This window comes from Poecilia mexicana, unplaced genomic scaffold (genome assembly GCF_051168715.1).
Source record: "Poecilia mexicana isolate PSO_F unplaced genomic scaffold, ASM5116871v1 scaffold_14, whole genome shotgun sequence".
Classification (NCBI taxonomy): Eukaryota; Metazoa; Chordata; class Actinopteri; order Cyprinodontiformes; family Poeciliidae; genus Poecilia; species Poecilia mexicana.
The window spans coordinates 11,421,114-11,444,193 of NW_028263383.1; the positions used below are offsets into that span (position 1 = coordinate 11,421,114).

Sequence of the window (23,080 nt, forward strand, 5' to 3'; positions counted from 1 at the left end):
CTAGTTGAATGAAAACGTCAATTGCATATTTTGGCTTTTGTTTTGGAGGCAGGATTTTACAGAGCTGTTTTAAATGTTGTTTAGAGTTTCTCTCTTAATTTGTCCAGCCAACATATTTTTGTTTAAAAATCTTTTTTAAAATTGTATGATTTTATTTATCTTACGTATAATCATTTTTAGTGTCAATCATATTTACCATATAACATTTAATCAAAAATTGCTTCCATATTTTAATGTCACATTTTTTAAGTCAACCAAAAGAGGTGAGTGTGTTTTCATAAACATTCAAATCATTTCAGCAATAATGAAGCAAATTTTAATATTTATTGTCAAGCTCCTCACAGTAACTAATTGATCTGATTAAAGAAATAAAACACAATAAACACTACATATAAAATTTTAAAGATGACACATTTAATTTGAAAACCATCTTTATTATTCTTGTACTTCAAATATGGTGAGAGACTAACTTCAGTTTTACCTGGTCAGGTAATTCTTTCTGAAAAGCTCTTGTGAGGATTTAATTTCTTGTGTTTATTTTGGTGTTAATTGAGTCTGTGTTGTCATGGCGACCCCTTGATTGTTCCCAGCTGTGTCTTGTTCCCTCACACAATAACAAAAAGCTAACAAAATGCACAATATTTTGATGTAAACATTAAACTCTAAGTACTGACATTTGTCTGACTCTGTCTGATGAGAAAAGATGTAGCCACTCAGTCGTCATTAACTGAGCAGCTTCTTCACTTCCCTGCTGATCACAGATAAAGGTTTCTGCTAAACCTTCCTGCAGTGAGTGGAAAACTAACCAGCCTCTTCACAGACGAAGATCTTCTATCGCATGTAAGTCTGAATAATATCATTTCTACTCAGGTGAGTTTCACTTTTTATTAAAAATCTACTGACAGTGTAACCGTTATAACCCAACCACATATCTTGTTGAGGGCATTACTTTTATTTTCCAAAAGTAATGTCCTCATTACTTTCTACATTTAAATGCAGTTTAAACTACTATTTTTTACATTAAAAAAAAGTAGTTTAAACATTTTTTAAACTACTTACTAACATTACTACTACGGCTATGCAGATCCAACCCAGCTGAATGAAATTATTCTGTCATTAAAACAAACAACATTTAATATTTTTCATTGTTTCATTTATTTATTTGGATTTTGTTTTGGAGGCTCTGTTTTACACAGCTGATTTAATTGTTATACATTTAGTTTCTTTCTTAATTTGTCCAGCCAATATATTTTTGTTAAAAAATCTTTTAAAAATTTGTATGATTTTATTTGTCTTATAATAATTTTTAGTTTCAATCATATCTACTATACTAATATTTAATCCATATGAAGACATTCATGTTTTGTTTTCTAGAACATGATTGGCATCTTTTATTGTCACATTTCTAAGTCAAACAACAGAAGTGAATGTATTTTGATACACTTTCAAATCTTTACTGCACCAATAAAGGAAATTTTTGGTATACTTAAAAATAAATAATATAAAATTTGGGCAGAATAAACTCATATTTCCAAATCTCTTGTTTTTCCCCAACAAAAACATTTTGAACGGAAACTTGCAGTACTTGTTAGTGTTAAGTAAAGTTTCCAAAGTCATGACATCATATTGGCTTTATCAAATTACTTAGTCATTACAGTCCATGAAAACTTCTGAATTTGAGTTTTTAAAATATATTTTGAAGGATTTTCTAAATGTGTCTCTAATTTGGTATTTAAGGAAACAAAATAATGTTGATGATTCCACCTGAACTAATATGGTAACAAATTAATCTGTTTAAATGTCAGTGGTTTGTATTTGGATAAAAAACATGTTATCTATAATTATTTGATCATAATTTTTCTTGTGTTCACAGAAAATGATTTTCATCTACATGATGATGACATTTCTGGCTCCAGTGATCTTAGCAACAGGTACATTTAACTCAATTAATCAAGTTATTATTATTATTATTATTATTATTATTATTATTCAAACTAGATCATTTAAAACTGAACCAAGATATTTTAAAAATTTACTTTGAGGGATCTTATTTTCTTATCCTACTGATATTATTTGTTGTTAAATATTATTTGGCAATAGTTGTATTTATATATTAAATATTTAATAATGTCAGTTGATTGCCCTAGCAATAGATCTTTTTGCATTTAAAAAACATCAGTGACAATAAAGACATTTCAATGTTTTTCTTGTAACTTTGTGATTTGCTTGTTTTTAATCTTTTTTAGAGATATTGGCATGTGATATAACGCAGTGTGATGACGAATGTCAGTGTTATGGAACAACTGGAGAACCTCTCATATTTTACCTTCCAGTTCATACAAGGATTAAGTTGAAAAAAAATAAAACTACACTTTTTAAGTGCGTAAACGCATGTAAGGAAGAAAATTCAAACTACATTAAGTCCTGCAAATTCGTCATAAATGGAACCCTGAAGTGTGAGCACACCACAGAGAACGACTCTGGAGTTTATCAGCTGGAGCTATATGATCAGAAGGGTAAAAATATCAAGCAAGTCAACATCAATCTTCAGATCATAGGTAGGAACATTATTATTAGTTTTGTGCTGTGCATAACTTATTTTATCTTCAAAGGTATATAAATGCATTTCATTAGAATGATTGTGTTTTACAGTTTAACCCATGGAATATTAAATAATGCAGGAAAATAATTACTTTTCTTAAATGATGCACAGAAAAACAAAGTTAACTATCTTAACTGTGTTTGTCTTTCAGCTCCAGTTTCACAACCTGCCATGTTTCAGAAATGTTGGTCACCAGAGCAGAGGACAGTCAGCTGCTCAGCAGAGGGAGAACACACACACTTCTCTTTTTCTCTGGATAATAATCCGTTACTACACACTAAACCTACCAGTGAAAATAATGGAAGTGTCACCATCAGTTTAAATGGTCAACTGCAAGGAAACCTGGAGTGTGAAGTTCAGAACAAGGTCAGCAGTAAACAGATCATCGTCCATCTTTCAAGTTGTGAAGGTAATGTGTTTTATTCTTATATTTAGTTTGATTACTTTCCATTTTGTTTCCATTTTATTTAAGGGGGCAGTGTATGTTTGAGAAATCCTTTAATCTCCATGGGAATCATTCAGCTTCACAATGCTTTCGAAGTGCAGCTCCTTTGCAGAGTTGCAGTTTCCAAGAGTCAGAGCTTCCTCCTCCACTCAGCTCCTTCAGACTAGCCAGCAGCAATTAGCAAACACCTGGATAAACTGCGCTTTTTCAGAGCTCATTATAGGAGCTTCTTCTCAGTGCAGTGCTGGTAAAAATGTTGTGAAAGGGTTAATAGAGGAGCCATGTTGTGATGACTTCCTGAACAGGCCGAGCTTTAGAAAGAGTATAAGATTCTTAAAGAGACAGAGGCCCAATTACAAGGAGTTAAATTACAAAGTTTAACTCCTTTGTAATATACTTTGAAGTTATATTTGATATACACAGCACATTTTACAACTAAGGAACTTTTAAAATACATAATATTTTCCCTTTAATTATTTCCACAAATTGTGCAATTTTTCCAAATAAAATGCTCTTCATAATTTATTCTACAATTTCCATAAAAAAGTCTTCATGGTAGATAAATATTTCTCATGACTTGATGTCTGTTTTTATCTAGAAACACGTTTTCCAGCTGTGATCGTCTTAGCAAGTGCAACCGTTCTGCTTCTTCTTTTGGTTTTGTTTCTTGGTATCAAACTGTTTAAAGTGAAAATAAGAAGAAGCCCCACAACTACCACAGAAGGTGAGAAAATAACATCACTGAAATCTTTTTTATCCTGAACAGCATTAATAGTAATGGACATGGACTGACATGGTTTTATTGAATAACCTTAATATTTTAAATCAATATTAAACTTGGCCCTCATTCCTTATTTTGTGTCTATTTTGCTTCTTTTAGGTGATGCTGAGGAGGAAATAGTTTACTCAGATGTCAGAGTTATTCGGGATGCCAGAAAGAGGGATGGTTAGGATGCTGCTGACCAGAGCGGAGAAGGAATGGATAAATGTCACCTGTGAACATGAAGCCTTTCATTTCAAGCTCTAACATGGAAACTGTTCATTAACAGATCTACAAAGAAATGAAATACCTTTCAAAAACAATTAAAAGTCCATTGTTTCAAAAAAGTTACATACTGCAGCTTTAACTAGACAATATTCTGGGTTGTTGTACTTTTGTGTGTTGACAAATCTGTTAATGTTTCCCAAAATGCACTGCGCAGTATGTATAGGTTGTGAAAACTTCCCATTTATATTTTAACACAAATCTTCACTTCCTCACTAGCTATATGCAGTGACTTTCTTAAAGTATTGCTGACTCTGTAAATCCACTTACATGATTTAACAAGATAAACGACTCTGCTTTCATTCTTTGTACAAAAGGGTTTTTAATAATACACTGTAGTTCATCTTTTTAAATCGTGGAAGTCAGAGGTTCCCAAACTGTGGGGCGCGCCCCCTACGGGGGGCGCCGTGCCATTGCAGGGGGGGCGCAGGGTCTGGATGAAAAAACAAAAAAACAAAAACAAACAAACCCTGAACGCTGTATGCGCTGGATTTTTACCTTAGAATGGCCAACTCTCTGTTATTCCTCTGTCTATTTGATACAGTAGGGGCTTCTGCACTTCCCATATATGTGTCCTCTGTCACTTTTATCAGCAGTTAAAACAGTTTAATCCGTTGTTAACATGTGGTAACCTGTTTTTCCGAGCCGTCTTTAAACGAAACATGAGCGCTACGACGCTCGCGCTGGGTTTACACCTGTGAAGGAGACCTGCTGCTGCTGGGCGGAGCTACAGGTGTTAGATTAGAATCATGGCAGCAAACCAGCAAAACGCAAAGAACTTTTCACAGTTTGGGGGTCTTTTCACATGTCCCCAAACTAACCGACTGAGTTGAGTAGGTAAAGTTAGCTAAAAGATGACCAGCTAATAACAATACAGCACCTTAAGCTTGTTAACAAGTAGCTTGTAGGCTACTGGTGTTGTTGTCTACATTCAGCTACGATTCATTTTGCCCCCAAAAAAGTTGGTTCCCCCCTTGTTCGTCTGGAGCCGGGGCTGAGTATAACAGGGAGTCTCTAAGAGTCCCCCCCCCCTCCCCCCCTTCCCCTTCGCTCACGCACATCGTTCAACCAGACAGCTATTTGTAAGCCATAGCGGGTTGCGTTCCGAAAATAACCCGCGTTAAGTGAAATCCGCTAAGTAGTTGCCTTTATTTTTGTACAACTACTACACAGCATAATTAAATACTCTACATTGAAACCAAAGAACAAAAACCTGTTTTCAAGTCAGCGGATGTGCATCAATCACGGCATTAATGTCTTCCGTAGTCGTGTCATTAAAGCGTCTCATCCAAGCTGATTTGCGAGCTGTATCTACGGCAGAGCGTCCGGCCACAGTTTTTTTTCAGTAGGCATTCAAAGTTTCAGTTTCCATCTCCTGAATGGCCAATCTGTATTACGTATATTTTAGCCAATCAGGACGCAGAACACAATGCACTGTGAAAAAAACTGCACACAAAAAAATCCGCGAAGCAGCGAAACCGCGAAAGGTGAACCGCGTTATAGCGAGGGATCACTGTAGTTTGGAAACCACTGGGGGGCCAGGAGAAAAAGTTTGGGAACCACTGGAGTATGTGGTTTTATTGTCAGTGACACTTTAAGATGTATTAAAAGAATAACACTGTAGACTTTCTCTAAAATCAAATGACCAAATGTTTAAAGATGTCAGGTAAAACTTAGCAGAAGGGTCAAAACATAAAGATGTTGTACGATGGAGTGAGCTAAAACCACAGTGGCATTTTCTGTTTCTCAGCTTCCTGCTTCAGTAGCAAACAGGAGGGTTTAATGTTATCTGACAGGAAGTTATTCACCCTTACAAAAGTAACAGCTTTAGTCACTACAGAAAAAACATTTTGGTACCAGAGTCTGAAAAGTGAAACAAAGGCCTAAACATTTATGCAGTTGTCAACCTGTCAACACAGTTACCAGCAGTGTTAGCTGTAAATAGATAATAAATAATAATAAAGCTTATATACTGTGGCAAACCCCTCTCAGCAACACAGATATGACAGATTAACATAATTTAATAAATCTTAAATGTTTACTTCCCTTCATTTCATAAAGCTGTTACTGCATAGTCTTGATATTACTCCATTCAAAATGAAGATTAACTGGATTAGATTTGACATTTCTGCCTTATTAGATAATAAATGAGCCAATGCAAGTTGTGGTTCTTGCATGAATACTTCCTTCTTCTTTCAGCTGAAGATTTTTAAAAATTTAAATCAAAATGTTTTGATGGTAACATTTAGTAGTCCATCTTAAAGACTCACACCTCCACAAAAACACAAAGGGGGAGAGGAAATCCACTCTCGCCCACTCTAGCCCTTTATGAGAGTGGGCCAGAGTGCAACTCTCACAAAGGGCAAGTGGCAAAAAAATGCATTTCTTTGCATTTTCTCACTTTTATATTAATTGTTTTATCTGATGGTGGAACCTTATATTGAGGACACCCTGGGAAATTGTTTGTGTTATCCTTATAAAATAACAATGACCATTACTTTTTAATTATGCATTTGTTAGTTATATGCCAGAAGTGTGAAAAGTCAAGTTTTTTGGCTAAATACCAAAATATACCAATATTGATTTGTATCTAAGCTTGGCAGAGCTTGGAGCTACCAGGAAATACTGCATTTCAATGTCATGTACAAATAAAAATGTGTATGTAAAATAAAAACCTTGTGTTTTGTTTACCAGTGATGGTAGGATGGAACGGGAGATGGACAGATGGATTGGGACTTCTTCTGCAGTAATGCCTGTGCTATTCCTGTTTATTGCAGTAAAGAAAGCTGAGCCAAAAAGCAAAGTTCCTGATTTACTAATTCATCCACATTTTGAGCTTCACCTGTGGCCATCAGCCATGGATCATAACCAAAAGAAAGATCCCAGATACAAGCAGATAAAAGAGTTTCCTCTGCTGAGTGGCTGAACTCAGCCTTAGAGGTACGTTGAGGAGCTACATCATCCAGGGAAAAGTCCACTAGAGCTACTGCTTCACTGTCAGCTAGAATTAAACCCTCCTGTCCATTGATGTGGTTCAGGCATCTAATCAGGATGAACCCTGAGTGTCTCCATCTGGAGCTCTTGTGAACATGTCTCACTGGAAGGAGAACCCAGCAAAGACCCAGAACCTGCTGGAGGGATTCTGTATCCCACCTGACCTGGAGAAGCTTTAGGATCCCCCAGAACGAGGAACATAAATGTGTTTGCATTTACATTCAGGCTGCTCTTCAAAGCCATGCAAAACTAGTTTTTTAAGTTTTATTCTTGAATTATTCTTTGTATATTTTCAACATGTCCGTTATTTGACATCCACAAAGGGGAGCTGCAGCACCCTCAGTACAATTACGTCTTACGGTAAGAATGTATGTAGCAGAATTGAGCCAGGCAAATCTAGCAATATTCTCCAGTAAAAACTTGATTTTGCCTTTTATATGGAAAAATCATGAAGTTTCAATAAAAAATTAGATTTTTTTCAGAATTTGAAAATTTAACATTTGTCTTTCTCAGATTTATTTGGAGGAAACCAAAGTAACTCAGCAATGTCCAAAATGTTCAAAAGCTAAACCATTAAAATAACCTTAGAATATTATTATTTAGAATATTTAGTTTGACCTCATTTTGATTGTTTTCAAGATAAGAGAAAGAAAAACAGGTTTATTTCAAATAAAGAAAAGTATACAAGTCAAATAGCATTTGTTTTACAGTGCAAATCTGGATTTGAAATAATCAAGTAAAAATATGTTTACACAGAAAATTTATAATTTTTTAAAAACAAAAAATGTGTAAGTTAATAATATCAAATTGCTTGCTGTATAAGGACTCCAAAGCAAAATACATGTTCTAAGCTTAAAGCAGCACTTCATGCAGCTTCGACCAGGAAGACGTTGATGCCGTGTTGAGCAGCAGTCATTTTGCTTTGCCTTGGATGTTTGGTTCAGTTCTTCTTGTATCGTTTTTCACTTTAACATCTGCATAGATAATTTGTTCTTCTGCATGATCTAAAAAAAGTAAACATAAAAATTATAATTGATAAATAAATAGATGTTATGTGGAGCAACATTTTTAATATATGTTTTAAAATATTTTATTTACCTCTATTTGGTGGCATTGGTTGTCCTTTTTTACAAAACTTAATTACAGTGAAACCTAAAACCACAAAAAGAACAGCTGTGGCAGCAGCTAACACTGGTAAAATAAAGCTCCTAGGACCTGAACAAGACACGAAAAATAATGTTAGATTAATGATAAATGTATTGATGCCAATTTGGAAGTTTTAAAGAAACTGGTAAGGATTTTTTTTTTATTATTTTAATTTTGCCTTTGAACTGTTTTCATTTTCTTCTTTGTACATTTTTTTTTGTGATATAAGACAAGCATGTTTGATGATAATACAAAAAAATAATTGTAAAATCTGATGCTAATATCTTCTATTTACTGATAGAATATGAAAAGTTTAATCGGATTTAAAAGATGTTAGTGAAAACATGGAAAGGAACATCTTTTTACCTTCGCATGCTGTTAAGTGAATTTCTGAATCCTCTCTGCTGACATCGTTCCAGACTTGGCACCTGAGGCCTCCTGTCAGCTGGCCATGTATGCTGATGCAAACATTTGTGACATTACTTTTTTCAGCTGTGCAGTTGCTGATGGTCCCTCTGCTGTGTATAAGTGAGTGACCATCTAAAGTCAGAAGGAACTCCACTTCATCTCCATGAGAAGAACATGTGACTGTCTTCTGATCAGGAGAAGAACATTTTTGAGACACTTCTGGCTTCGACAGTGGCTCTGCAAACGCAACATAAAGTCATGAAGAACAAACAAGGATTAAATCATTCAACTTATTTTTTATAATTTTCTTTACCTATGCAGCATTGAAATGTAAATTATTTCTATAATATAAAACTTATTTGATTATATAACCTGTATATTACAATTTTTTTATTAACATTAGTACATACATTAATACATATTCTTTTTTGAATTATCAATGTTCTAATCTGTTAATCTTGTTTTTTTATGTTTATACATATTAACTGTTTATTGAATAGACGTGTAAGTTCAGTCTGTCTTGGAACTACGGCTCAGGTTTTAAAGGCTCTCTTAAATGTATGTAAAACTTGGCACTAATAAGATCAGTATCCAAGGTATTTTTAGAGAAAAAAAAAGAAGTTATAATAAAATTAAGCAAAAATAAAATGGGTTAATATGGTAGAAATTTATAATTAAAAATCTTAAATAAACTAAATAATTATATATTTTGTAGTAAAATGGATACAAACTATATTCTTGAGCAAATTGTTATTGTACATCACAATAATCACCAACAGGAAAGATGTAAGCACAACATTTCTTTCAGGATAATCATGATGAACCTACTTTGTATTTTTATGTGGACCTGAACGTCCCTGATGTTTCGTCCAGCAGCATCGTATTCTGTAAAGGAGTAATGTCCAGAATGTTTCTTCACAGCGTTTCCCAGACTGAATGTTCCAGGTTGGATTTCCTCAAACTGACTGACGTAGTTCCCCTTGAGTTTCCCATTAGTGTATGTTATTAAAAATGCGTACTCGCCATCTTTTCTCAATCTAAAATCTGTCATTTCTGTCTTTGAAAGGTGAAAAATAAGTTGCTGTCCTTCTGATCCATAACACTGTTGAGTTCCAGTGGAGTCATAAAATTTGCACTCGATAGATTCTGCAAGAAACAAAGAAAAGCTTCGGGTCAGATTGAAGTACTTTTGAAAATAATTATGTTTCAAATAATAAACATACTTTTCATTAACCCCCATTTAAAATGTCTTTCCCAATTATTCTAATCATATATCTCACATTTTCATTAGCTGTAACTTAAAAATAGTCATAGTCAACAGAACGAGGACTCAGAAAATATCATCCTGTGAATAACTAACTAATCCGTAAGTGTTTTACTTTACCGAGTTACTGAAATAAATGGACTTCCACTATAATACAAATTTATTGAAAATATTTGGATACAAATGGTTAAATTAGAGAAACAAAATTGGAAGCATAATTCCATATGAACATGCAAAATTAAAAGTTTTTATTCTTTATCCAAGAATTATTTTATTTTTTTAAAAATCAATTACCAAATGCTATGCTTACGATATGGTTAAGAACTGGACTGAAAAATACCTTTTGCCAGAGCGGATGCAACAAAAGCAGCAAAAAGTATGAAGACAGCTATCATTGTTCCTGTGAAAAACACATAAATATTTGAAAGTCATCACACATCATCATTCTGAAGAAATTCTCTAAATATGTGCATAAAATAAAAATGAAAGTAGAAGAAGAAGATTAGGCTTCTGTAATTTGACAAAGAAAACCCGGCAATTTGATTATTGATTTTAAATATTTAGCAAAATAAAGTTCAGTGAAATCTCTTCAAATTCTACAGTATGTCTGAGTTTCATTTACATGGATTCTAATTTTTTTAAATGCTTACCAGCCTCAGGGCAATTTGATGCTGACCGTTGTGGTTGAGATGGACCTGCAGACAGATGGTTGGCTTTATGTTGTCCTTCCTTTTAAGTGGAGCGATCTGAGTCAAGGAAGCAGAAACACCTTATGGTGTTGAGTGCAACTCTAAGCTACAGGTTAGCTTTATTTTTGGCTGCAGTCAGAGAATGAGTTAAAAGCTAAGATTGTGTGTAGCTTTATGTTATGTTGTTCAATACTCATTTTCAGAAAAATGTGGAACACAACACAGAAATAGTGAGAGTATTTAACTTCAGCAGAGCAAAGGTGCACATATTTAATATCACAAAATGTCCCCATTAGACAGACACTTAAAACAACATGTCTAATGAACAATGACCAGAATAGCCCTTTGTAAGTTGCTACATCACTTCATTCGTTCATAGTATTTTTATATGGATTCGTCTTCCTTCAGTTATAGAAAATCCACATCTCTTGAAACTCAAGCAGTAAATAGATTTTCCCAGCAGATCAAACTGATTTTTGGCCAACAAGTTTTAGCATCCAGGATCTCACAGTGCACTTCTACCAAACTGTGAAACCCAAATCCATGTTGCTGGTAGCACAGATCTGCACCATGCCGTCAGGATACTGGGTTTGCAGCAGGTTGCTTTTTGCCACAACGTATAATCTTAGCTATTTGTAAGCATTTATCACAGAGATACCATACCTGGTCAGGTAAAATCCAGGCCTATGTCCTACACTATCTGGACTCTTAACTATTGAAAATTATGTCTTCCTGGAGGAGTGGACTCTCCTGAAGTCTAAAATTTTACCCTTAAAATGTAAATAATCCATTCTGTTATCCAGGTCAGACACATGAGCAGGAATTAGTACATTAGTTTCATTCAGGTCAGCTCTAACTTGTGCTGGGAAATGGCTTCAAAACCTTCATCCTTCTCCAGACTGACTTATTTTGAGTCCTGTCAGGTTGACCACCACAGCAGGTTGACCACCACAGCAGTTAGCTCTTCACCATAAATCATCCGTTATCTGTTATAAATCATGTAAGTTTATTTAATCTATCAAAAACACTCCTGACATGACAGTGAATGGCTCTAAAAGTAAGCAGACTTTTCCCAACAAGAGTGCAAACTTGTGCATCTTTAAATAATTTTATTCATGTTATCAGTTTAGGTTTTAACGAGTGGTTGTGTATGTATCTGCCCAGTTAAAAACCTTAAATTAATCATGCATTAATGTTTTTGGGACTGGAGGTGCTCACTCATAAACATGAGGAACACACAAAGCCCACAAAGAAAACTGCAAGAACAAAGGTGGTGGAAAACATCAGTTCTTCACTCAGACAGGAGAGTTTCCATTTGGGGCTTTGTTTCTTTTCAAAGGTCCCACAAGATGACTGAAACGCAGAGGTGGTGGTTAATATTTCATACTCTGACAAAGGGCTGGACTGTTTCATCACAGCGTAAGGGGGGAAAGTTTCTTCAGATCTGAAACACAGCATATTATGAAACATGGTAGCAGTTCTTTTAAAAACTGATAAAATCACCAGGTTTCTAGACTCCATAACTTTTTGAGTATTGTTGCTGATGATGCTATCATATCTTTGTGGGCAAAATTCTCTGAGTAAAAATGAGGAGAGTTCTTAAGACAAGCAGGGGTCCAGTTCAGGACTCTTAACAGAGGTCACTCCATAAATATGTTGTATCTGCAGAAGAATGACTCACAGATGAACATTTTATTAAATGTGTTTGGATGTTGTTTGTAAAAGTAACTAAATTAGAATAGGTTTATTTGGCTTTCTCCCCAATATTCTCCTACATTACATCAGAGAAAAGATATTTTATATTCAAAATAATTCAAATCTGAATCATTTTATTGTAAAGAAAACTTTCCCAAAACACTAAAAACTCTTCATTGTACCAGGCTGCAGTGCAGAGGGCAGGAAGGAGCAGCTCTGCTGCTTTTACCACAGAGCTGCAGCTGCATTGAGCTGAAGTCACCGTTGGTTAATTGGTACATTTTATTGAAGATGAAAAGATGTTTTTAACTTGTCAAGCACCTTCATCTTTTCACTCATAACTCCAGGAAGTCCAGTGCAGAGTGCAACAGAAACGTCTTCAGCAATTTATTCAGTTTGTCACTGACTTTGATGCTGCCACCCTGGCATGAAAAGGTTTGTATTAAAGAAAGTTATTAAAACACCAGATATTTATAGATGATTTGGAACACAATTTTAATGTTAAAGGTTTTTAATGTGATGCAACTTTTGCAGTCTTAAATAAATGAAAAAATATTTGTTTTCCAAACTATGTGCAGAGATGAACGACTTTTAGACGATTAACTTCATGTTTCCTGTGTCTCTGACTGACAGCATCTCTGAAAGTTCTCACAGGAACAGAAACGAAACACATTTAAACTGAGCGAGAGAGAGGCAGTTAAAAAAACCACAGGTACTTTGGTCACCTCAGCTATCTGTTTGTTACAGGATGTGAAGAGAAAAGCTCGCATTTCAATCACGCAACAAACCAGACTGTTAAGTGTTCGAATCTTCTCGACAATTGTGGATATTTTTACACAGTACCACAACCATAATTTTTCAGTCCTAAATCTAACTTTTAAGAAATCTTTGTGGGTTTTGGTCTTTTTGTGTATATTTATTTAAATGACAGTTGAGCCACACCAAGCGTACCAACACTTAGAGAAAGGTGTTACTTTTGTTAGACTTGTAGTATGAGCACGATACATTGAAGCCAAAAGTTTCCTGAGTAAATAAACTCTTCTTCAACAACCATGTAAATGATGAACTTCATACCTGTAGTTCTAGAACTGCTGGTCATAAAAGAGCATAATGAGTGAGTGGTTTAAAGTTTAGTGGACCAATTCTGAAAGTCTGTATATTTCTCTGTTAGTTGTTGATTTCTTTGTTCTGTTTTCATCATTGTGTTTTAATATCCAACTACTAGGATTACACCATGTTCCAAATTATTATGCAACTGATATTTTCTCAGATTTTCTTAAACGGTCATTGCAAATGATGGTCAGTATAATTTTCAAGTCATGAACTATTACAGTATAAATCAAATATTACTGAACAAACCTCCCAATGAGAACAATATTTCTTTCAAAAATAAATAACTTAAAATCCACTGTTCCAAATTATTATTGCACAGCATTTTTTCTAAACATTTTATGGATTATAAAGAGCTGCAGTCATTCTTTGAATGTGCAGCATTAAGTGGTCACATTTAATAAAATCAAAAGCCATTTCAATCAAAAACATCTTAACAGTTACATGTTAACGTAGGACCCTTCTTTATATCACCTGCACAATTCTTGCATCCATTGAACTTGTGAGTTTGTGGATAATCTCTGCATCCATCTGGACCATCCAGGGTTGCACAGCAGTCATCAGTGAACAAGTCTGTTTGAAAAGTAATCTTCATGTACGGCTGGGTCCACTGTGACCGTTTCTGTTTGTGAGCCTGGTCAGGATTGGCCGAATAGTCGGTTCATGCACAGCAAGCCTCTGGAGGATCCTCCACCTTCAGGTTTCACCAGCAGCTTCAAATAACTGTTTGCTGCTTCGTAAGGACATTTCAACAGCTGCTCTCTTCATCCGATGAATTTGTCTAACAGAAACCTTCCTCATTGTGCCTTTATCTGCACAAACCCATCTTTGTTCTGAATCAGCCACAAATCTCTTCACAGTACAATAAAGCTTCAGTTTTCGTTAAATATCTAATGTTTTCATGCCTTGTCATATGGCGCGACACTATCTGATGATTTTCATCAGAAGAGAGATTCGTTCTCTTTCCAATATCACTTGAAACCTGTGGCCTGCTTAGTAATGTGGAACATCCTTGCTAAGTAGATTTATTTTATTTGAGCTCACCAAACTAATCAACCCAGGTCTCTGAAATTAATTATAGTGATTTAAAGAGTGTGGCTGCACAGTGGTGCAGTTGGTAGAGCTGTTGCCCTGCAGCAAGAAGGTTCTGGGTTCAATTCCCAGCCTGAGAATGGTGGGTTCTCTCTCAGCAGCTCTCCCACAGTCCAAACACATGACTGGTGTGCATGGTTGTTTGTCCTGCAACAGACCGATGACCTGTCCAGGGTGACCCTGCCCTTCATCCAGAACATTAGCTGGAGAGGCACCAGCAACCCTCCTGACCCCACCAAGGGAAAAGGGTGTATAGAAAATGGATGAATTCAAAGAGACCTGACACACAACACCATCTACAAATTTAATAGCACAACAAAAAAGTTAATCTTTATGACACTTAAATCCAGTCTGCATAATAATTTGGAACACAGTGTATATTGTTTTCTTTGGTTTATTTGGCCTTCATCAGTCTCTGGTGATTCCTTGCTCTCCTTCCATTCTCCTCTTGCAGTGGCGTCTGGCCCTTCGTTTCTCCTTAGATGGTCTAGAACACCATATTATCATCAGCAAATAGAAAAATGTAATTGTGTCAGGTACTATTAGGGGGATATCTACCTCTGGTTTGTCTACACCAAAGAGTCACCCAGGTAATGAGGTCATCCATTGGCTGCAGTGAAGTGAGCCAAACAGGAAGAAAGTTCCAGTTCTGCAGTTTTGGCGGCAAAAACTCAGGTCTCCGTGATTGGAGGAAGTTTATCGTTGCTACAGATATAATCAATATTATGACTGGTACACCAATTCCAGTCAACACCTTCCAGCCAGCCATGGAGAGAACAAACACCACCAAAGGGAACAGCAGGAAAAACAGGACGAGGTAGAGGACAGCAAACCAGCGGTACCTATGAAGGTTTCATTTGTTTAGCATTTCTTTTAGTTATTTGTAATAAAACCATGTGTTGGTTTTTGGTTTGCCTTTAATGAAATATAAGATATTTAAAAGTATACCTGGCAGCGCACTTTCCGAGTGCAGAGGCCATTCGTATGGGTAAACGAGTGGCTGGTATAGGATACCAAAGGAGGATACCAAAGAGGTTAAAGAAAAAGTGGCATAAGGCAACCTAAAAGAAAGCATAGAATAGAATAGAATAGAATAGAATAGAATAGAATAGAATAGAATAGAATAGAATTTTAATGATTGTTCAGATTGACTTTGTTCCAATACATTAGATTCAATTGTGCAATGCAGAGTTTATACTTATTAATTTTCAACTATTATCCATAGTTGAGATTCTTCGTTATCAGCACAATGATATTTGACTAGCCAACTAGCTTAAACTATACATAAAACATGTATACAGTGTCACAATAATACTAAGAATGGAAAGAACAAAACAAAAACTTTAAAAAACAGAAAAGCAACATTCCTGTTCTAAAACATGAAAATCATTTCTGAAAGATGAAACCTGGCTGAATGGAGACAAAAACAGATTTTTTTTTTACCTGTGTGGCAGCAGCTAACTTTTCTGCACGACTAGCCAGGGCTGCTAACAGAGCTGTACCTGTGGTTCCAAGGTTGGAGCCCAGGGTCAAAGGGTAAACCCTTTCCAGACTAATCACACCAACCCCTGTCAAACCACAGTGCAATATTTAACACCATATTTCATAAAATCTTTAACCAACTAAAATATAATCACCAACAAACACACAGCATTCCACAAAGTTACTGTCAGTTTGTCATGATTGAAGGATGATTGTATATTTTGATGGATGAGAACGTTAAAAAAACTTTTTTTTTTGTACCTACGAGTGGTGTAAGGGCAGATGTGAAGACAGAACTACTCTGAACCAAAAATGTCATGCCAGCCCCAGTTAACAGAGCCAGATAACCTGTCACCCAGGTGAAAGGGGGGGGGAAATCTGAAAAGCAAGACAGCACAAAATAAGAGAAAGAAATCAGAAATGTTCACTTTTATCTCTGTCATAACATGTTTGATTGAGCTCTCATACTTTTCACAAAACTATTTTAATAAGTTCTGTGTGTAATGACTCATTGATTAGCAACAAACCTTGGTGGTTTACCTGTGTTAATGATTTTGTTTATAACATTTGAGACTTGGCCCTTTAGCATGGAGTTCAACAGTTTGACCAGCAGCATGAGGCAGCCGCAGAGGACTAACAAGGAGCAGACGAGCAGGATGAGACCGATGGCCAAGTCTGACAGAGAGGAGTTCGCAAACAGATGCTTACCTGACAGAGAGACGGAGACATGGGATTTAAAGCTGTACACACTTACAAGATGTAGAGATATTTTCTAAGAAATCTTTGTAAAAGTTAAAAAAAAAACAATCCTCTCCATTGTTTCTTTTGTAGTACAGGTTCATGCCTGATTGTTTCATGAAAAATTATGAAAAACACTGAAACTCGTATTTGTGCAGACGTACATTTATATTTTTTTTCTGAAAGACTCTGTGCTCCCCACAATGTTTGGTTCTCCTGTTAACAATAACAGAGTTAGGCAAGTAATAATGGGACAAAAAAATACAACGTTCAGTTCTGGCACAGTATTAAAACAATATTATCATAAGCTTTTACATATTTATGGACAAACAAAGAAACTTATTGTAAAAGATTTGACCAAACAAGACAGAAGACCAGAAAGTTGACTGTCTACCTTCATAACAGCAGATTTACACCAATGCTTCACCAGACTCTTGTTCATCTGAACTTGGTCCTCTGTGGCCAATGCTGTAAGCACTGATTTGTCCAACTAAATCAAAGAAAATAACATTGTGTTTTAGCTACGGCTAGGACTTTCAGGGTAGAGAATAACTAAGGTACAGATTTTTGCATCTAATCACAGTGTGTAATGTAAACCCCTGAGTAAATGCCAGAAGTCCCGGTGAAGTTCATAATTACGCTGATGAACTAAACTAAATCACGTTTTGCTCTGTTCATCTAAAGCATAGCACAACATAAATTTCATTGAGTGTTCTAAATAACAAGCAGATAATGGTTTTGTCTGAAGAAAAAAGTATTTTTCTTCTGTTTAAACCAGCATTCAAACTAAACTTGGTGTAAAGTGTATCAGAGAAAAATGAAACATGGTGGGAAATTAGTTTCCACTCTGACCAGTTTCTTTCTGTTCAGCCTGAAGCATCAGATGGACATTATGTCTCTATTGTTGGGACATGTTTGTACTGCAGCACAAAGCATCAAGGCTTTGTGCTGCAAAGCACAAAGTCCCACAGCTGCTGAATGATTATGCAGAATCAGTTTAAAAGGTAAGCCTTTCTCTCCAGGAAAATGCTAAATCTCCTAGTGAGTGATGTTTTAAAAGGACACTTTTTTCACTTTGTGAGAATGCTCAGGCTTCATTTTGTTGCCAAGACATATTTGAAGTTGCAGAGCAGCAGGATTATGTAGAAATAAAAGAGAGAGTGAGTCACGTTATTAAACATGGCGGAAAGGAATGTGACTTTCTCACATTACCTGGATTACCAATTTAGTCAGCGGCTTCGTGAGAACTTTCAGAAGTTCAGGTGGTTTATCTCTGCTGCTCAGCCGAAGAGTGTTGACTACAGCCTGTGACATGTGTCTCAACACTCCAGTAGCAACGTCCAGAGGGAGAAGCAGCAGAACTGACAACCAGTTAAAGCAGTCATGAACTGTTGCTCCAGCAAATGCCCTGCAAATAAGGATAATGTCAGCATTTGACATAAACAAATCTAAATAAATCAAAAAAACATGGGCCTTGAGGACTGGAATGGAGGGTCATAATACAGCTGCTGAGTGATTTCAGTAAAACATCAGCTAACTTCCTGTCCAATAATCTGGACGACATCCAGAACACAAGAATATACAGAAACAGCTTACAGGAAGGTAACACAATGTGTTTTCCATCTATCGAGCCTTTTGTCCTATTTTAAACTCTGGAAACTCGGAAACAATGAGAGTAGATAAGTTTTTATAATTTAGGGTTCATTATCACACACCTGGAAGAGACTAACGGGGTTATCAAAGCAGGACAATAGAATTGATCTAGGGTGATAATTATTTTATGGACCCAAAAGAGACATCCACTTCGAAAATGTTAACTGTTTGAAAACAATGCCTTGGTTTAAGCTAATTTAATTATATGTATGAACTGACCATGTAGGAATGACATTTGTATGCTCTATTAGTGCCACCAAGTGGTGACATTATAATCCAAATGAATGAGACAGCAAGGAAAATTTTAAAGTTCACTTTAATTTCCAAACCATCAGGATAACTTAGTGAGACATTATTGCTGTGATTTTGGGTGGCAGTTGCTTTGACTCTGTTTCAGTAGAACAAACATTTTCCAAAATAGTTCTGCAGTTGGTTGGTATGTTATCAGCTATCAGGAAAGGTAAAGCTGTTGCTGATTGTTGATGCTATTTTCCTCATGTTTACTTCCTTTGCTAATGAAGCTTGGCTGTAATAAAATCAGTGTTTTTCTTTGTGTCGGCTGCTGTGACACGTTTTTCCCTGAACAAACATTCTTCCAACTGCATTCCATTTCTATAGCCTCCATTATGGTTCTAGTTGAGCAGTCAGTTTAAATGTTTTTCTATCTTCACTCAACGGCTGTTTGAAAACTTGTTTGTCTGCCGCTGTGAATTATGGGTAATTTTGTTATGTTACTGAAAACACACAGTACCTTTCAAACTCGTCCCTGTCTCCAGCGTGCATTAAAGCAACAATAGTGTTGGTGACTGATGTTCCGATGTTGGCTCCCATGATAATGGGAATGGCTGACTGTACATCCATCACTGGAGAGACATTTAGACCAGAATGAATGGTGTAAACTGACATAAACACTCTAATGCTGACATGTGGTGACTATTTTCAGAGTTTTGCTAAGTGCTGCTGTTTCTGTAGATAGCTACTTGCTAATATTAGTAAAGTAATATTCTTACTCACAACCAGAGGACACAAAGCTGACTGTGATGGAGGTTGATGTGGAAGAGCTCTGGACTAAGACTGTCACCAGAATCCCCACCATCACGCCAGCCACTGGGTTAGACAGGACAATATTTTTCTGGAAGATTTCCCCAGCTGTCCTGCCTGTAAGCAGACATTAATGGCAAACAGAAGAAAACTTTCCATTTTTAAAAATCAATTCCTTTTCTGTCCTCTAGTAAATGAAGCCATGTGCTTAACTTACCTCCTGCGAGTTGGAAGGCAGAGCTCAAAATGTCAAGTGAGCAAATAAAGATGTAGAGCAGCAGAAAGAGGAGGGGGATTTTTAGGAGAGTAAGTGCAGTTTTTTTCACTCGGGGTAGTCGTGACTGAGTCTCCATGGTCTGAACCTTCAGGAACTGTAAAATTACAAACTTTGTAGTGAATCCTAAGCAGACCACACAGGTTCTGTTCATAGTGTGAAACTATTTCTGAAACCAAGAATAAGGAGGGAAAGAGGAAAAGCCTGATGCCTTGTTTATTGTGGTAATTCAACAGGGACTCAGCATGTCTCTGCACTACTGCAATGCAGAGTTCAATAACAGCAAACAGACTAAAACAGGCTAATGCAGAGCTGGGAGCAAACAAGATTCACACCTACATGGCAGCCACACAAAGGGACTAAACATTAGTGGTAATCAGCATCAGATTATCAGATTATATGGAAATTGATGTGACATGTTACTGTATACATATGATCTCCTTATATATGTCACCAAAATATTAGTAGCGCGATATTATCCGATATATCTAATAAATACGCCTTAAAATAAAGCTAAGAAAATTCGTGTTTCGTACATAAATACTCCCCGGATACAAATCTATAAGCAGTTTGGTTTCTGTTAGTTCTGTCATGATGCGAGAAAGAGCGAATTTCTCTTATATTGGTCAATCATTTTATTTTACATAATTGCCGCTGTAGGAGCCGCAGAACCCCTTCTCAAACTGTGCCGCAGTCAGAGAAAACATTCTATATTTCCACGTAAATGTACAGTAAAAACACAACGAAACTATCCCATTTTCACCAGAAATTGTTGTCGTTTAAACAGGGCCATAGTTTGGTGACTGTTATAAACATCGCGACCTACGAACAAAAGAGGAAATTGGTTCAGTTTTTGTCGCTTGTTTAACTTTCATAAATTGCAGCGGCTGCAGTGCGCCACAGTAGAGGTACAATAACGCTGATAAACAGGTGAAGAATAAAACCAGACAAAGCCACATCTATTCTGCTTTTTTCTCGCTCCGTGTTGTCGGCTTACCCTACGCGCTGATCCGTTGCCATGGCGATCGACAGACAACAGACCAACGAGCTGACAGAGCAGAGATACGTTCAAGTCCGTCGGAGAGAATCACCACCAAAAAATAAACGTTTCCCACACAAAAAATTACGTGAAAATACCAAAAGAGAACATTCAGCCCGTTACATTATGTAGTCAGGCTTGACGTTCATATTGCTATTATTTCGTTTGAACACAGCAGTTGTTGATTAGCTGTGTAAAAACACCTGCTCTGCTCATAAGTTAGTGTGTGGGTCGCCTTATTTTAGTGCTACGACGGAACCAAAACACACCGAACTGCACAGCACGTGTTAAGGAGGTCAGTAACAAGCTAGTAGCAGTTAGACTATCTTAACTGACCCACTGCTAACTTTCTCAATGTTTTTTTAAATAAAACTTTATAAATGTGAAACATTTGGTCCTTGTTATCTATAGCTGTCATAATGTTGAATTAACAGCAAAACAATTGGGTACTTTTTTCAGATTCTTTGCGTGATTGTTGCATTCCTCCGATCACCGATATTCCCGACTCAGTGACAAGTCACGTAATGTCCAATCCGGTAAAAATATATCCATCGATATACATCAATGCTGCCGCTTTGCCCTCTGTCTTGCAGTTTCTCTCATGTTTCCTGATACTCAGAAGTAGGTACCCGGTTACACTGAGTTGCATTCAATGTTGCCAGAAAAAAAAAGAGCTTCATGCTCTCAATGTCCGATTTGCCATAACTATTTTTTTAATACATAGTCGCCCGCTGGCGTGGCAGCTAGGGTGGCCAGGCTCTCAGTTATGGTGGCAGCTGCCACCCATGTTGATCCGCCCCTGTTTACCAACATACACTTGTTCTACTAAGAACCTCAGCATCACTAGTGTTTAAAAATATAGATTTTGTGAAGTGTGTGAGATGGGGCCTAGGTTAAATGGCCAAGTTTAAAATCAATCACTGATTATTGGCTATTATTTGTTGTGATGTATTTGAGAACAAACTCAGCTCAAACACAAAGATTACAGATAGCACCATACTGTAGCTATTGTAACACATCAATTAAACTATCAAGATGAGTCATAACTAAACTTCCTAATTAAATCCTAAATGTACAATGTCTTTTTTTATTATTTCAGCTCTGCTGAACACATGAAATAAAATTTAATAGTATTGTCATTGATGACTGCTAAAGTTTTAGGTCAATAGTCTGTCTTACAATTTAACCATTTCAGCAGCAGAAACAGCAAAATTATACCTGTCAGGGAAAACATGGACTAAATTTGCTTTGCATTGCCCCCACATGGCGACAATGACGTAGAATGACTCAATTAAATATTGAATTCTTGATTAATATGGGTTGTTGCTATGTTGTTGTACAGTGTTTTAAGATACTGTACAATCTTTAACTTTGAGCCTCTGCCCTCTCCAAAGCCCTGCCAGAGTTCTTGTTTTGCTGTCATTATTTGAGTATTTGTTGTGATGATTAATAATCAATCAATCAATCAATCAAGTTTGAGTAATAAGACATACCAGAACATCACAAAAAGTTCTGAAACACTTCTCCATCAAGCAATTATCCCCCAACAAATCAAAAATGAAAGGTTTTTTTAAAAGCTGTACCTTGTTTGTGTAATTTTAATGACTCAAAGGAATGTTTGAAATTCTTGAAATTATTCTGCAAATTGAATGTGGTAATTTTTATTGACTTAATATGATTTGTAATTAAACATCCAGTTGCATATCAGAGCAAAAACTGAGCAGTGAAGTTGAGGGAATTACTACAGGTGTAGTAATGTAGCACTTTATGGTGTCAAGGCCCGAATCTGGAAACTGATACAAGAAAGGTTTTGTCTTAAACTCTGGTGACAATCATTCAGAATCAGAATAAGTCGGAACCTGGATTAATAAGCTCTTGTCAATAATTAATATTAGAATTCTATAATGTGTGTCTATCAATGATGTAAGGAAATGTGAAAAGATGCAAGGGTGTGAATACTTTGCAGTCATACTAAAGTTGTTTCCTCTGTTAGAGAGCTCTGTCAGTGTGATAATGTAACTTTCAGGAAAATTTGTCAAAAGTCAAACATGAGACAGTCGACATTTCAAATTGATTTTAATACATATCTTACATGCCAGAGCCAACTTTTTTCTATTTGCTAGAATCTTGGTTTCAGAGCCAGACCTGGTAACAGATCTGCCCATACGCTTCTCTTCCTGTCTGCTTCCTGTTGCTCTGCGTGACTCTTACCTGGATGTTTTCCACCAGTCTTAACTGCAGGTTTTCCAATCGATGTTTTAGGCACTGCCCACTAAGCATGTCTGCGTCACGTGTTCCCAGATCAGAATTGTCTTTCTCGTTCTAATCGAGACAAAAGGTCTAATCCCTCTCCTCAAAGGCTT

The 23,080-nt window shown here is 36.2% G+C and overlaps 3 protein-coding genes across 4 annotated transcripts; 1 reads left to right on the top strand and 2 right to left on the bottom strand.

The window, feature by feature from the left end:
- The first annotated feature begins 617 nt into the window (after positions 1-617).
- On the top strand, positions 618-4,560 carry LOC106908235 (T-cell surface antigen CD2-like). Of its 2 annotated transcripts, none has more exons than XM_088012179.1 (6): positions 618-840; positions 1,874-1,931; positions 2,247-2,558; positions 2,754-3,011; positions 3,646-3,771; positions 3,928-4,560. In XM_088012179.1, exons 2-6 carry the CDS (start codon positions 1,877-1,879, stop codon positions 3,996-3,998), a joined length of 822 nt encoding a protein of 273 aa, XP_087868305.1. In that variant the 5' UTR covers positions 618-840; positions 1,874-1,876; the 3' UTR covers positions 3,999-4,560. The 2 variants fall into 2 exon arrangements, with proteins under 2 accessions (XP_087868305.1, XP_087868304.1); XM_088012178.1 differs by having other exon boundaries at positions 622-870.
- Positions 4,561-7,726: 3,166 nt separating this feature from the next.
- LOC106912963 (T-cell surface antigen CD2-like) lies at positions 7,727-10,650 on the bottom strand. The gene is made up of 6 exons (XM_088012177.1): positions 10,555-10,650; positions 10,245-10,304; positions 9,469-9,786; positions 8,599-8,877; positions 8,185-8,301; positions 7,727-8,090 (listed from the first exon to the last, which is right to left on the bottom strand). Exons 2-6 carry the CDS (start codon positions 10,297-10,299, stop codon positions 7,999-8,001), a joined length of 861 nt encoding a protein of 286 aa, XP_087868303.1. The 5' UTR covers positions 10,300-10,304; positions 10,555-10,650; the 3' UTR covers positions 7,727-7,998.
- A 4,131-nt stretch (positions 10,651-14,781) lies between these two features.
- Positions 14,782-19,757, bottom strand: LOC106912061 (sodium-dependent phosphate transport protein 2A-like). The gene is made up of 12 exons (XM_088012186.1): positions 19,622-19,757; positions 19,378-19,521; positions 19,115-19,226; positions 17,923-18,118; positions 17,105-17,200; positions 16,875-16,926; positions 16,513-16,680; positions 16,234-16,350; positions 15,934-16,058; positions 15,439-15,551; positions 15,031-15,332; positions 14,782-14,977 (listed from the first exon to the last, which is right to left on the bottom strand). Exons 1-12 carry the CDS (start codon positions 19,755-19,757, stop codon positions 14,787-14,789), a joined length of 1,752 nt encoding a protein of 583 aa, XP_087868312.1. The 3' UTR covers positions 14,782-14,786.
- Between the last annotated feature and the right edge of the window lie 3,323 nt (positions 19,758-23,080).

Excerpts from the sequence above, each read along its gene's own strand:
- LOC106912061 (XM_088012186.1), bottom strand. The coding sequence starts at position 19,757 with ATGGAGACTCAGTCACGACTACCCCGAGTGAAAAAAACTGCACTTACT. Across the intron at positions 19,522-19,621 it reads TGCCTTCCAACTCGCAGGAG|GCAGGACAGCTGGGGAAATC; the intron begins GTAAGTTAAGCA and ends GTCTGCTTACAG. Across the intron at positions 18,119-19,114 it reads GACAGGGACGAGTTTGAAAG|GGCATTTGCTGGAGCAACAG; the intron begins GTACTGTGTGTT and ends CCTTATTTGCAG.
- LOC106912963 (XM_088012177.1), bottom strand. The coding sequence starts at position 10,299 with ATGATAGCTGTCTTCATACTTTTTGCTGCTTTTGTTGCATCCGCTCTG. Across the intron at positions 9,787-10,244 it reads TGCATCCGCTCTGGCAAAAG|AATCTATCGAGTGCAAATTT; the intron begins GTATTTTTCAGT and ends TGTTTCTTGCAG. Across the intron at positions 8,878-9,468 it reads GGTCCACATAAAAATACAAA|AGCCACTGTCGAAGCCAGAA; the intron begins GTAGGTTCATCA and ends TTGCGTTTGCAG.
- LOC106908235 (XM_088012179.1), top strand. The coding sequence starts at position 1,877 with ATGATTTTCATCTACATGATGATGACATTTCTGGCTCCAGTGATCTTA. Across the intron at positions 3,012-3,645 it reads CCATCTTTCAAGTTGTGAAG|AAACACGTTTTCCAGCTGTG; the intron begins GTAATGTGTTTT and ends GTTTTTATCTAG. Across the intron at positions 3,772-3,927 it reads CCCCACAACTACCACAGAAG|GTGATGCTGAGGAGGAAATA; the intron begins GTGAGAAAATAA and ends TGCTTCTTTTAG.